The sequence below is a fragment of the Mesitornis unicolor genome, unplaced genomic scaffold (genome assembly GCF_000695765.1).
Source record: "Mesitornis unicolor isolate BGI_N332 unplaced genomic scaffold, ASM69576v1 scaffold41768, whole genome shotgun sequence".
Classification (NCBI taxonomy): domain Eukaryota; kingdom Metazoa; phylum Chordata; class Aves; order Mesitornithiformes; family Mesitornithidae; genus Mesitornis; species Mesitornis unicolor.
Genome location: NW_010203273.1, coordinates 15,254 through 29,176, shown reverse-complemented (window position 1 = coordinate 29,176; position 13,923 = coordinate 15,254). Strand labels below are relative to the sequence as shown.

Below are 13,923 nucleotides of genomic sequence, written 5' to 3'. Positions count from 1 at the left end.
GGCGTGGGGCTGGGCAGTGCCGGGGGGGATGCTATGCACACCCCGGGTGGTGCTGGGTGCTGTGGTACCCGGCTGGGAGGATGCTGTGCACACCCTGGTGGTGCTGGGTGCGGTGGTACCCGGCCAGGGGGATGCTGTGTGCACTCCGGGTGGTGCTGGATGTACATGCTGGATGGTGCTGGGTGATGCTGTGCCCCCGCCGGTGGTGCTGGGTGAATGTAGCTGCAGGGAATTATATTACTCAGGGTACAGTGAACTCACTGAAGCCCAACAGGGAGCAGTTCACAGCCTCCATCCTATTATTTCCCTGGGGGGCCTCAGAAAATGAGGAGCTACTTGGGAGGGGAATTGGTGGAGTCTCTTTGTGTGCAGAGGGGAGGGAGGGATCCAGGCTCTTTCCCCGCCAGCGGGATGCAGTGGAGGTTTCTGTTAGATTTGGCCGATCAGACTGTGTGCTATTATCTGCCCTCGGAAGTGGCTAACGTGGAGACTATTGGAAACATACCGTCAAAGTTATTTTTGTGCTTGGGCTCTCAGAAGCGCTGTCTGCAAATCTCTGTAAAGGAAATTCCTGGCATTGTATGGGGCTGATCAGAAATGCAGCTTATAGGGTGGCCTTCGGTTGCCCTTCCAGCACACCCTTTCCCTAGAAATCTTGCTCAGGGTAGCAGGTGACTTACTGGGCATGCTGGACACGGAGCATTAAAAGACAGCGAGATGGGGTTCATATTTAAAATTCATTGCAGCTAGGTCCATTGTACGTGAAGTGTAATAAAAAGCACCCTGTTGGAAGAAGCCAGTTTTTATTCCCTGTGTAGGTAGGGATCAGAAAGCTCTGTGCTCTCTAGAAAACTTCTTGGTCAGCAGATTTTGGAAGAGCAGGCCAGTTTCCTCGAGGTCCAGGGTGTCCAAACTGTCCTTGTCTGGACCTCGAGGTTCAGAGTGTCCTTGTCCCTTGCTGGACAGGCAGAGGATGAGAGATTTGGTAACTGCCAGTGACCTGTGCTCAGCTGTTAGGTGACTACGACAAGGTGAAGGCGGTGTCCGAGGGCTCCGACTGCCGGTGCAAATGCCTGGTCAGACCCCTGGGCCGCGGCGCCTGCCAGCGGATTAATGAAGGTGCTTTCAAAGCGGAGGACTTTTACACAGTGGAAACCATCACGTCAGGACCCAGCTGCAAGTGTGCGTGTGTGGCCCCCCCCTCGGCGCTCAACCCTTGTGAGGGGGACTTCAGGCTGAAGAAGCTGCGGGAGGCGGAAAGCAGTGACCTGAAGGTAAGAGAGCAGCTTGAATTTTTTGGGGGGGAGATCTTCTGAAGCCTTTTCTTTCTGAGCTTGTTTTTATGTAAAAATGAAGCTCTGCTGAAGAGATTGCCTGGAGCAGCTGCAGTGGATGATTCACCCGATCCATCCCGTGCTGCCTGGGGTCCACTGTGGCTGCCTGCGCTTGAAGCCCAGGGGGAATTGGGCTGTTCCCTTCCCTTTGTCCAGCTCTGAGTGTCCCCATGAGGACAGCTCTGCTCTGCTCAGCAGCTGCCAGCTCTCATTCCCGTCACAGAGAGGGGCTCCCGAGGATCCACGCAAAAAGCTGTTTTGGCTTCCAGGGGCCAAAAGCTGCTGATGCGTCAGTGTGAGGGTGTGTTACACAGCTGGCTGATGGCAGGATGAGTTTTGTTGTTTTAAATGTTGATGCTTCTATACTATTTAGTATTCTATCTCTTTAATAAGATGTACCTCTATTCCAAATGTGACAGTGTTTGTTGTAAGTACTTGTGACTTTTACTGGATGCTTATTTTTGCTGGTCTAGCAGCTGGCATCAGACCCTGCTGAATTTTCCAGTTTGTTATCCGGGTAGGGCAGCAGAAATCTTCCCCAAAGGGCCACTGGCTTGGCCCAGCCCTGAGAAGACCCCAGAGCAGAAGTTTGAGTGCTGATGGCTCTCATGTGGGACGTACACCGGGGCAGTGCTGCCAGTCCCAGCTCCGGTGGGAAGGCAGGTGGTGTGCAGGGTGCTGCAGGACAGCCTCCCACTGGGGCCACCATGATGGGTTTCTTCTAATTAATTTAAAGCTTAAGGATGTGTTTCATCTTGTCAGACTGCAGACAGTTCGCAGCTTCTTGTCCAAGCTCCCCTGCAGCTAGGGAAGATAAACAGGCGCAGGCAGACAATCCATCATTTCAGGGAAGCAATCCCAGTCTGGAGCTGTTTGGTGGTCCCTTGTCTGCAGGAGTAGCCAGGATGTCCCATTTGGCCTTAGATGAGGAGCCGAGAGCTCTCTGTGGTTAGGGGAGGGGATGCCCTCTGGGGTGACAGAGCCACCCCTGAAGTCTCTCAGCCGGAGGCAGGCAGAGCTCCTCCACCAGCACTCACAGGTCTGTCCCTGTCCTCTCCAGAGCCGGTCAGCCTCCAGGAGGAGCAGAGTGAGCTGCGCCCTTGGCTCCAGCTGCCTCTTCCCAACGGGGAGCTGCTCACAGCCAGCTGTGGTGTGAAAGCTTGTCCTCTAGGAACTGGCCCAGGCTCCCCGGCTCATTTCGCAAGGATCTGCGGCCAAACGATTTCACAAGGTTTATCCAAGTATATACACGTGGGATTTTTCTTTGCTGCGAAAGTCAAACCCCAGGATCTGTGAAAACAGGCTTGCTTTCTTGCCGAGCACATAGTCCCTCCTGCGGTCAGGCTGGCTGGGAACCGCCACCTCTCATATGAGAGGCTGGGAGGCAGAAGAGGACACAGCTCCAGTTCTTATGTGACTCCTGAGGAGCAGCTCCCACGCTCATCGCAGGGGGGCCAGGAGGGATGGACCAGGCCACTTTATTGCTTCTAACAGCCCTAGGGGTTTTGCACTCCTTGCTGGTCTGATGAGCATCCTTCTTGCCCAGTCCAGCAACGGGCAGTGCATAGAGTTGGTCATGTTCTATGTCTGTTGTGTTTTACCAGGCTTTCTTAGGCTCTGACTGAAAAACCTTGGGTACTCTGTTTGTAGGAAGTTCCCCAAAATGAGAGCCCTCTCTTATGATGCATGGGCTGGAGGATGCATCCCCAAGGGAACGTCACGGAAGGGAGTAGATAAGCCCAGGGAGCAGGAACGCACTTCTGGGGCACCCCAACTCGGTTGAATGGCTGTGCTTGGGCATCCCAGCTGAAGGTTTCAGTCCCATCTGTGCCTTTAAGTAAGGTCCCATGGGAATTCATGGACCATCAGGCCAGTGAGAGCCAAAGTCCGCAGTGAGTGAAGGGACAGAAACAGCGAGTTGGCCTGTGCATTGGAATGGTCTTTCAGAGAGGGTCAGCTTGGTGTTGGCAGGGGGTAACTAAATCCAAGATCTATTTTTGTGAAATGGCAGCATGCTGCTGCTCTGCTTGTAGGCACAGTATGCGTTTTGGGGGTCTCTGGTGCAGAATCTGTGCGAGGCGTCTGTGTTCAAGGAAATTTGGAAGGGTGGCTAATAAAGTCTGCAATCTTTGTGCGCTGATGGAAATTATCCAGCCTGGAGGGAAAGCACATGTCTCCAGTGGCTGTCTGGCAGGTTGTGTGCATTGTATCGCTCGTCTCCGTCCAGTTCTTGGTGGAAAGTGGATGCATAGCCATAAAACAGTCCTTGTCTCTTAATGTTGCCATTTTATCTGGCCCAAAAAATCTTTCCTTTGCTGTCAGCTCCACAGGGAGACTGCAAAGGCAGGGGTGGAAACTGAGAGTTCTGCCAGCAGCGCTGCCTGTGCTTTCCCCATCTTTATGGGGCTCTGCCGACCAGTTTGTGGCTGCTGGGAGAAAATGTCACCGCCTTGTCGTAGTTCCCATGCATTGAAAATACATCTCAGCTGTTCAGGCTGTAAGATCCACAGTGCCACGCTGTACATGTGGGGACATGTGAGGACATGTGGGACTGGAGGGAGCAGGCACACGTGGAAACAGAGGCTCACGGGAGCTCTCCTCACCAGCCCATGCCTGGCTTGGCACTTTGCTCTGCAGAGTGAGCACCAGGAGCCCTATGAAAAGCACCAGGAACCCCATGAAAAGCGGAGTGAGGGTATTGCTGTCTGGATCTCCAGGATCAGTCAGCAGGGGCTGGTGTTGGGGAGAACGTGGGGACACAGCCCTTCCCACTGCAGGAAGGGGGTGAGCTAAAGCCAGGGCATCTCAGAAAGGGCTGGTTGAAGGAGAAGGCAACAGCCTTCTGATAAAGTTGTTGTCCAGGGAAGCAAACTGTCTCAGTTCAGTCTGGCGCTGAACTTCAGTTGCTTCACTCTTGAATTTGTAAACATTTAAAAAAATTTAACAAGTTTCTACTTGTTCCAGGAAAAAAAAAAGCATAGGATGGCACAAACTCAGAGTGATCTCAAACTTACTTTTATTTGAGCTGCCATTTGGTTGTTACCTGTTTTGTTGCCAGTCACATCATTGATGGGGTAGTTCAGCCTTCAGGCTTGTGAGAGAGCTTGCCCAGAGCTGGCAAGGAGGGCAGTGCTTCTCCTTGCTCTGCTCACCAATCCCCGGCACCCAAAATGTGCTCCTGAAGCTCTGCAGAGGTGGTGTGCCTTGGTCTGCCTGCTGCACTGTGACTGTGGCAGCAATGTGGCAGGGCTCTATGAGGAGAAACTTGCATTTTAATAACCTTCTTGTGCTTGTATGCATGCACTGCCCTTGACTTTTCAGCTGCAGAAACCATGCAGGGTACCTTATAAGACTGATGGTGTGCTCCTTTTGCCTTGCAGCTGTCCGCCATTGTCGAGATGCTGGAAAGTGCCTTTTATGGCTTGGACCTCCTGAAGCTGCACTCAGTCACAACCAAGCTGGTGGGGCGGGTGGAAAAACTCGAGGAGGTAAGTTGAGCCTTGCTCTTATTCGCAATTGTTGCCTTCAGTGAGACTTTGCCTCAAATCAAGTTCTTGGTACCTTTGGTGCATTCAGAGCCTTGTTCCTTTTGGAAGAAATGTTAATTATCTCTTTGGCTGAAACTAAACTAGACCAGACTGGACTATCCAGACTAGACCAGACTGGACTCTCCTCTGCACCCTGCAGGAAGTGCCCAGGGTGTCGCCACCCCATCAGCTTCTCCTGACCCTCTCCAGTTTCCCCCATCACTCGTGGCCCAAACTTGGCACAGGATCCCAGCTGTGGCCTCACCAGGACCAGCATCTCCTTGGGGTCAGAAAGGCCTGTGGTTAAGTTTTTCCTCTTCTCGGTTGTGTGTCTGTGCTCTCAGCCAGGTGCTTTTGTGGTGTTTGATGTGTGTGTGAGTGGTTCAGGACTGGTGCCAGGTCACACTCATCGGGACAGCGGGTAGCCAAGGAGGTCAGATTCCTTAAGGAAGAAGTTATACCTGGGCCTGTGTTTAAAAAGAGCTGAACCCTCAGCACTGCTAAAAAGATAAATAAAGTACCTTCCTTTTTTTTTTTTTTGAGCAGACTTCCAGTGAAATCATTTTCACTTCCATACAGTTCAGTATTTCTTTGGCTAGCACAGCATAGGGTTTGCAGTTTGTTAAGCTGCGCTCAGCTATGTAGCAACAGGTTGCCAGATTAAATACTGGAGTTTTCTCCCATGGTCCATATCTGGGACAGTAATTCCACATTCTTGTCAGAGTGGAGTAGTCCCGTTCGTCTGCAGCCAGGAGCCAAGAGGCAATGATTTATAAAGCCAAAATTCCACTTGCAAAGTGTTTTGGAAAGGCATGGCATGCTCCATCCTGGGGTCAGGAAGGAGACAGCCGAGAGGAGCATGTTTGCCTGGGGGGCTCCAGGTTTCCAAGCACGGTGCTTGACCTGAAAGGGGAAAAAGGGGTTTTGAGGTCTAAAAATAACAAAGCAGCAATGGTTTTGTTTGCAATCCCACCCTTTTCCTGTGGTTTAGCATATTCTCCAGTTGTTACTTGTGTTTGCCACCGAGTCTTTGATAATACAGGGGAAGGAGCGAGGGAAGCGGGAGCTGTGCCATCAGCCCTGTGTCTCCATTTGGGAGCTTTGCCACAGCGATGCTGGTGGCCATGGTTCTGGTGATGGGGTGAGCCCTGCCCCATGGAACGGGGAGCTGGGCTCATCCAGAGCAGGGGGTGCTGTGGTGGACACAGAGGGCCCCACCAGGACTGATTGACAGTCTATTGCTGTTTAACATCCACAGCTTCTGGTTTAGGGATAATGGAGGGGACCACCCTTTTTTGGCATCGTCTGTGGCTCTGTGGTCCATGAATTTGTCTCACCAGTGTCACCAGCCTGTTCACAGGGGTTCAGCATGAGCAGTGCTGGTGGCACTTGTCTGTCTAGGCACATTCGGGTGACCTTGCAGCCTGGCTGCTCTGCTTGCAGCCTGTCCCAGTGAGACACACAGGCAGAAAGCTGGGTCTGGCTAAAGAATTCAGTCGGAGATGGAGCAGTGAAGGTGTAGGAGGGGGGAATTCATGGATTTGGGTCTTTAATTTCCCAGAAGCAGGGCTGCAGGATCACGTAACAAGCAGCTGAAGCTGCCTGCAGGCACTCAGATGGGATGGAGGAGGACAGGCAGAAAGCTGGGTTAGATGGAGAGTCCCCAGTGGCGCTGGGGCAGGCAGCAGGTGTAAAATGCTTCCTGCGGCTGGCTTAGCACATGAATTCCTGTTGAGAGGACGAGGAGGAGGATCACACCCTGCATCAGCCATGGGATCTGATACAAGGGACAGCTGAGATGCTGAACAAGAGCCTGGCATCACTTCAAAGCATCAGCCTCCCAGGCGGGTGTGCTTTTGGCAGCTGCTCCTGGGTGAAGCAGCTGAGCGGCCTCAAGCAGCATCAGAGGCCGGGCTTTGGTGGTGCCTCACCACCCAAGGGGAGGCAAATTTTATCCCTAAGCAGGTCATAAGCCAAACATGACACAGAATAAGTGATAAGGGCACAAGGCTGTTGGAATCAGCCGTCCTCCAAAAAGGCGGAGGGTGTTGAAGCTCCTTCTGCTCCTGTGATGCTCCTAGAAGGGTATCATGGGACCCACTATTCCTTTTCTTACTACAGCTTGCTGAAATATCCTTGTGTTATTGGACTCAGCCTTAAAATTGTATGATAAAACTATGACTCACAAAGACTGGGAGGTCAGATACCCATGGAGGGGTTGGGGGTTAACTGAGCTCAGGATGGTACTTTTGCAGAGATGAGAAGGTGTTGTGAGTTATTTTCAGTATAACAAGGTATTTTACACAAATGGTGTCGGTCAAGCGAATGAACTCCCAAATACTTGGTCTGCAGAGGCAGTGCCTTCTCTAGCGAGACAGCCTCTCTGCTTTGTCTTTAGCTTGCAGCTGTTGCTTCAGCTGGCGAGTTTGAGGTCACAGATGGAGGTCATGGTGGGTTTTAGGAGAAATTAATGGCAGGATAGATTGAAAATGAAGGATCGGGGGAACCGCCTCCCAGTCTCTGTGGAAAAGTGCTTTGATTGATGCACCATTTATTCAAAGCAGTTGTCATTTAAGTTGTAAAAGACCAAGGAGTGATGAGCAGAGACTGCAACAACCCCCAGGTGACTAGGTGTGCCTGTGGCTGGGGGATGGAGAAGGGCAAAGGGGATTTCCTGCCCTAGGCTGCCCGATGGGCCAGGGTCAGCCCCAGCTCCTCCCCAATCTGGGACAGCCTCTGAGGGTCACTGGCACAGAGCTCACTGTCTCCTGGGCTGTGGTTTGGGGCCATGGAGCATCCCTTGTCTTTATGTGGGATGAAGTCTCCTCTCTTGCTTTTCTAGGGCATGTCCAGGAACTTCACACAGGAAGGCCACCGGGCAGGAGCTAACACAGAGGAAGGTCTGCAGCATCCCCACCGCAGGGACAGGGAGAACTGCTCCAGCCTCCTCACCAACAGCCTTGCTGACATAGAGAGCTCGCTGCAGCGGGATGCCGAGGCTGCCTACACGCACACAGAGGTACGACCACCCCAGGGGCTTGCATGGCTTGAGGTTGCTGCTGCCGCGCAAGCCAGCCCAGAGGTTGTCTCCTGGATGTGGGCCCTGGCAGGCCACTGGCCTGGGGTTATTTTCTTCTCAGCTCAGCTGACCCCGTTTCCGTGCCTCTGGCTCCAGCCCACTCCTCTTGGCACAGCCCAGCTGCTGCTGGGATGTAGGAGGGAGCAGGAGCAGGCTGCTCCCTGGGCCTCCCCCCTTCCCACGGAGTTGTTGGTTTTCGAGGTCAGCAGCGGCCGCGCTGCTTGGAAAGACTGATGTCATCGCGGGGCCGGCTGGGAAGCACTGGGAAACGCTGAGCCTTTGATTAGCAGGGCTTGGGGGCTCAGTGGAGGGACAGGCTATCGCCCTCCCTCCTGGAGAGAGACCCCTCCCTAGCCAGCCCCTGCACCTGGCGGGCTCTGGGCAGAGCTGGGCATCCTGCTGGCTCCAGAACCCGGTTCTGGACGATGGAGGTCCCCTCGGGGACATCCTCTGTCCGGGGCAGTGCTTTCTGTGCCACCCCAGAGAGGGGCAAAAGGAGCCTGCCCAGGGTGCCCTGACACCCTTGCTGCTTTGGTGGTGCAATGTCGGGGAGCCTTACGCTGCACTTGTCTGTACTGGGTGGCTCCTGAAGCATCCTGCCTTTGCCCCAGGGTACCCTCTGCAGGGGCACGGGAGATGTCTGGGGAGGGGGGAATGGTCACTGCATCATTTCCAGCTCCAAACAGGGCTGCTCTGCCCCTGGGGGTGAGGACAGCCTGCACATTGCGCCCCCTGGCAGCTGAGAGCTGGTGCTGTGGGTCCTACACAGGAGTGGGCTCCCCAGGCCCTGGCAGGGAGAAGGGTGGGCTCCATGCTGGGGATCAGCAGATGGAAAAATGACCCTGACCATGATGTGCCTCTGCACTCTGCTCAGGGAGGGCTGTCCCCATGGCAGAGGGTGTCCAGTAGTGCCCCCAGCCCCTCTACCCCTGCTTCTCAGGCCATAACCTAAGCGGAGGCTCTGCTGCCTGCTGGAGAGAAGCCAGCCCAAGGCAGGCAGGAGAGCAAAGCGCAGGGCTTTTATTACCCCGAGTGACCTCATTTCCCAATGTTCCCTGCTTCTCGCTGTTAATTGCAGCAGGGATGCAACGGAACCCTGGGCCTGACTTCTTGGCCAAATGGGCACCGCTTCAACCTTCAGCTTGTCTTTCCGATTTCCTTTAACGAGATGAAATCCTTTAGGCATGAGCTGCAGCAGCTGGTGGCTGCCTCTGCATGGGGTTCCTGATCCCTGCCCTGAGGAGAGCTCTTGGTCCCTGCATGGGGGTTCCCAGCCCTGCTGGGAAGGTGCCTCCAGCCTCTCTGCTCTACCAAATCTTGGTGTGTGTCGCACGCTCTCTACGCACCAGCTGCCAGCACCAGTCCCTGGCATGCAAGGGGCTGTCCATCAGGTGGACCAGTTGCCACTCTGAGCACTGGTTTGCAGAGTGGCACCAATGTCAGGCAGAGGCAATGCTGGGTTTGCTACCCCTGCTGCCTCCTGGAGCATTTCAGGGTGACCCTGAGAAAGGAGGGAGGACAGAGCATCCTACCCAGTGCTGGGCTGGCCAGCCTGACCTGCCCTGTCTCCCAAAATGTGGCTATTCTGGCCCATCCCGTAACAACCTTCTACATCTCTTCCAGGGAAAATATGAAGAAAGATTCCTGAAAGATGAAACCATCTCTCAGCAGATCAACTCTGTTGAGTCCCTCCCAGAGCTGCACCTCTCTCCGGAGGATGAGAAGCCCAAGCAGCTCTTGCAGAGGAAGCTGCGTGTCAGGAGCCGGCCTCCTTCCAAGCCCACCATCATCCGAGGGGTGACCTACTACAAAGCCCAGTCCACTGAGTCGGAGAACGACATCGAGGAGCAGCGTGAGTTGGGTTTGCAGCCGCGTGGTGTGGTGTTGTTATTCCATGGAAAACTCCTGGTAGCTAAGGCAATAGATCATTGCTCCAGTTTAAAACACCCAGTAGCAATACCTTTCCAGAAAGTAAATGCCAGTTTATTACATGTCAGTACTGCAGATCCGCCTGCCCCCTGACATCCTGGGAGGTTGGTGCCATGGTTGGGGTGGCAGTGAGGTGGCTCAGAGCTGCCATGGTCATTCTATGGCTCAGCGGGGTGCTGCTCATGCCTCCAAGCCACTGTGAGAGCAGGGGGCTGAGCTCCTGGGGCCTGGCAGCAGGGGCACACAAGGTGAGAGCCTTTTCTGTGCAAATTTGACTCAGCAGCAAGGTCGGCCAGCACAGCTGTGTGTGGACTCCTGAGATCCCCGAGCTGAGGAGGAGCAAAGGGCATCCATGGTGCCCAGGGACCTGAGTGGGCCCCATGCCCTAGGTGCGGCACCCACTTTAGCAGCCAGATTAGGTGGGTGGCTGGGCACTGCAGCCCCCTCCAACCTGTCCCGTCCCGCCCCATCCCTGGAAGCTGGCAGGCCTGAATTGCTCTCCATCACCTCCTTCTCCACTTGGCCTGAGGTGGTGGGCATGGCTGTGATGGGGCCTCGCTGACCTCCTGACCATCAGCCCCTGCAGTTCACAGAGCTTTTCTCTGGCTGGAAATTAAGAGGGAAACCAGGTGGATGCAGTACAAGGCAGCCTGGAGAAGTGCTCAGAGGAGCCAGAGTGGTGGAGTGGGCAGAGAGGGGTTGTAGGAGACCTAATTCTGCTTGCTGACGCCCATGCCTGTGTTTGGCAGCAGATGAGCTGTTCAGTGGGGACAACACGGTGGACCTGCTGATTGAGGACCAGCTCTTGAGGCCCAGCAGCAGGGCGGCCGAGGCCGTGAGGAGGCCCTCCCCGGTGGGATGGCCACCCACCCTCGGCAGTGACCCCACCACCCCGCCAGCTGCTGACACTGTCACGACGGCCACGGTGCCCCTGTCCCCTGCCACGTCCATGGGGTCCATGCCAGACCCCACTGCTGTGAGCTGGCTGACCACCCCCCCGGACACCACGACCGCCCCAGCGAGACTGGCAGAGGAGGGGACCCCACAGCTACCGGCAGCCTTGGCCAGCACGGTGATGGCCACGGCCATGGAAAGCCTGCCCACAGTCACCAGTCCTGTCCCCAGCCCTGCTGTGGCCACCACCGCTGGGACCTCAAGGGACATGGAGAGCAGCCCAGGAACCTGGGGACAGGTGAACACCCCAGAAACGCCGGTCAGCCCCACCATCCCCGCCACCCCAAAGCAGGCCCTGGAGGAGGAGGACATCAGGAACATCATCGGTGAGTGCCTGCAGATCCTGCACCAATCCAGTTGTGCACATGGGCGCTGGCTCCTGCCCATAGCATGTCCTACTAAGCACAGCACACCAGGATTTGGTCATGGGTGGGAGATGTCATGGGGGTGTCATGGGCGGCAGGTTTACTTGCTTATTAACTCTGAAACCTACTGTAGTCTCTTCCCAGTTTGAGGAGCTGGGCAGAGCAGAAAGAGGCCTCCTGGGAGATGGACCTGATCCAGACAACAGCCTCAGCTGGGGCAGGGACACAGCTGAGGCTCTGGGGAGCTGTTTGCAGGATCTGGCCAGCGCTGCTGGGCTTCATGACGCTGAGCCCAGGCCGAGGCAGTGGCAGTACCTGCTGGGTGGGCACGGGGCTGGAGGGAGGGGATGATACGCGCAGACCCCCAGCAGGAGCAGGGAGAGCGTGGTCACCCTGCCCTGGGCCTCGTGAGCCTCTCTGTCCACACAGGGCGCTGCAAGGACACGCTGTCCACCATCTCGGGGCCCACCACCCAGAACACCTATGGGCGCAATGAGGGGGCCTGGATGAAGGACCCCCTGGCCCGAGAGGAACGGATCTACGTCACCAACTACTACTACGGGAACACGCTGGTGGAGTTCAGGAACCTTGACAACTTCAAGCAAGGTGGGCTTGCGCCATCCTCCATGCTGCGCCGGCCGCCGCTCGGCTGGTCCAAGTAATGTCCCTGTGCCCTGGGATGCTGCACTGTGGGGGGGATGCTTTGCCCAGGGACCCTCCCTCTTGGGCACCCGTACCTGACGTGTGGAGTTCAGAGCAAAGGGTGGTCTTGCTTGTCACCATGCCAGGCTGCAGCTGGCCACCAGAGAGGGAGTGCAGGCGGAGCTGGGGACAGAGGGTGCTGGTGGCCTCTGTGGTGGGGACATCAACCCCCAAGCAAAGGGAAGATCTCACCAGCAAAGTGTCTTTGCCCCACAGGGCGCTGGAGCAACTCCTACAAGCTCCCGTACAGCTGGATCGGGACGGGGCACGTTGTCTACAATGGCTCCTTCTACTATAACCGGGCCTTCACACGCAACATCATCAAATACGACCTGAAGCAGCGGTTCGTGGCTGCCTGGGCCATGCTGCACGACGTGGCCTACGAGGAGTCCACTCCGTGGCGGTGGCGGGGCCACTCGGATGTGGACTTTGCTGTGGATGAGAATGGCCTGTGGGTCATCTACCCAGCCATCAGCTATGAGGGCTCCAACCAGGAGGTGATCGTGCTAAGCAAGCTGAACGCGGCCGACCTCAGCACCCAGAAGGAGACCACGTGGCGGACGGGGCTGCGGAAGAACTTCTACGGGAACTGCTTTGTCATCTGCGGCGTCCTGTACGCAGTCGACAGCTACAACAAGAGGAATGCCAACATCTCCTATGCCTTTGACACGCACACCAACACGCAGATCATCCCCCGGCTGCTCTTTGAGAACGAGTACGCCTACACCACGCAGATAGACTATAACCCCAAGGACCGCCTGCTCTACGCCTGGGACAATGGGCACCAAGTCACCTACCATGTCATATTTGCCTACTGAGACCCCCCGCCACAGTGGGGCACTGCGAGCCAGGGGCCACCAGCACCTTTTATTATTATTTTTATTGTTATTATTGTTATTTTGTACAAATCAAAGAGTAAATGATGGGTTTTGTTTGAAGCTGTTTTTTTTTTTTTATGGTGGATTGTAGATCGATCCCCAGGCCCGAACCACCCCCTTCATCTTTGCTGTAACCTTGCTTCTGTTTTTCCTTCCAGTGGGGAGGGTCCCTCCTTTGGGAGGGCAGGCCCGGCTCTCCTGCCTGCAGAGGAGGAGGTGGCCCAGACGTGGTCCTTCCGATGAGGGTTTTAGCTAAAGATCGTCAGCAAGAGACCCAGAACCTGTGCAAAGCTGGCCTGCCTGCTGCAGGCACCAGGTCCCAGTGGGACGCTGATGGCTGCCTGTCCTGGTGGAGGGAGCATGTCCCCCACAGAAATGTCCTGTCTCTTGGGATTGTCATCCCAGCCGATGTCAGCAGGCCCTTTGGAGATCCTGCTGTACAATGGGGCTGCAAGTGCAGCTCTGGCAGCCCCTGGTGCTGGCACTTACGCTGAGGATTGTCCCCTCTGGCTGGGGTTCTGCCCTTTGCAACCTGCTCGGGCGGGTGGTGGGAGCACCCTGAGCCCCAGCTTGTGTCCAGAGTGAGCCAGCAGTGGGAGGGGGACACTGTAAATACGTGTAGATGGCTTTTTTTTGTTCATTTTGTAACCCAAAATAGTCCCCTTTGGCATTTGCTGGGTGAAGGCTTTGTTCCGCTGGGCACTGGGCTGCCTGGGTGGGGAGCTGCGGGGCTGGGGGAGCCCTCAGGGCTTGGGGATCCTTCGCTCCCCATCCCACTGCTGCTCCATCTCCCAGAGGGTCTCAGCCCGTATGCCCCCTCACTGCCGCGCTTGCCCCCATCCTGGTATTGGCCATGGGGAGCCCATCAGAGAGGCATGGCCCTGGCCCTTCTAGCCCAGCATCTTGTATTTACCTGCTGTTAATAAAAGATCAAGTACCTTTGCAGCTGTTCAGAGCTTTTTTTTGGGTCTGGTTAACCCTCTGAGTGCATGGAAATGCATGAGGGTTTTTTGGGTGGGTTCTGGTTGGTTTGGGGAGTGCCACTTTACAAACCAAGTGGCAGCAACATGTGCTGGCCGGAGGGGACATCTGGGTGCTCCAGACTGCTTGGGCCTGGCACCGTGGCTTGGTGGTGTGGCCATGTCCAGCCCTGAG

At 55.6% G+C, this 13,923-nt stretch overlaps 1 protein-coding gene across 1 annotated transcript; it reads left to right on the top strand.

The window, feature by feature from the left end:
- Nucleotides 1-1,010: 1,010 nt before the first annotated feature.
- OLFML2B (olfactomedin-like 2B) lies at nt 1,011-12,914 on the top strand (the record flags this gene model as incomplete). Its single annotated transcript, XM_010190651.1, has 7 exons — nt 1,011-1,274; nt 4,715-4,822; nt 7,704-7,880; nt 9,564-9,792; nt 10,619-11,149; nt 11,618-11,794; nt 12,107-12,914. Coding segments are annotated over 7 exons (2,088 nt in total), but the record flags the coding sequence as incomplete, so codon positions are not given.
- Between the last annotated feature and the right edge of the window lie 1,009 nt (nt 12,915-13,923).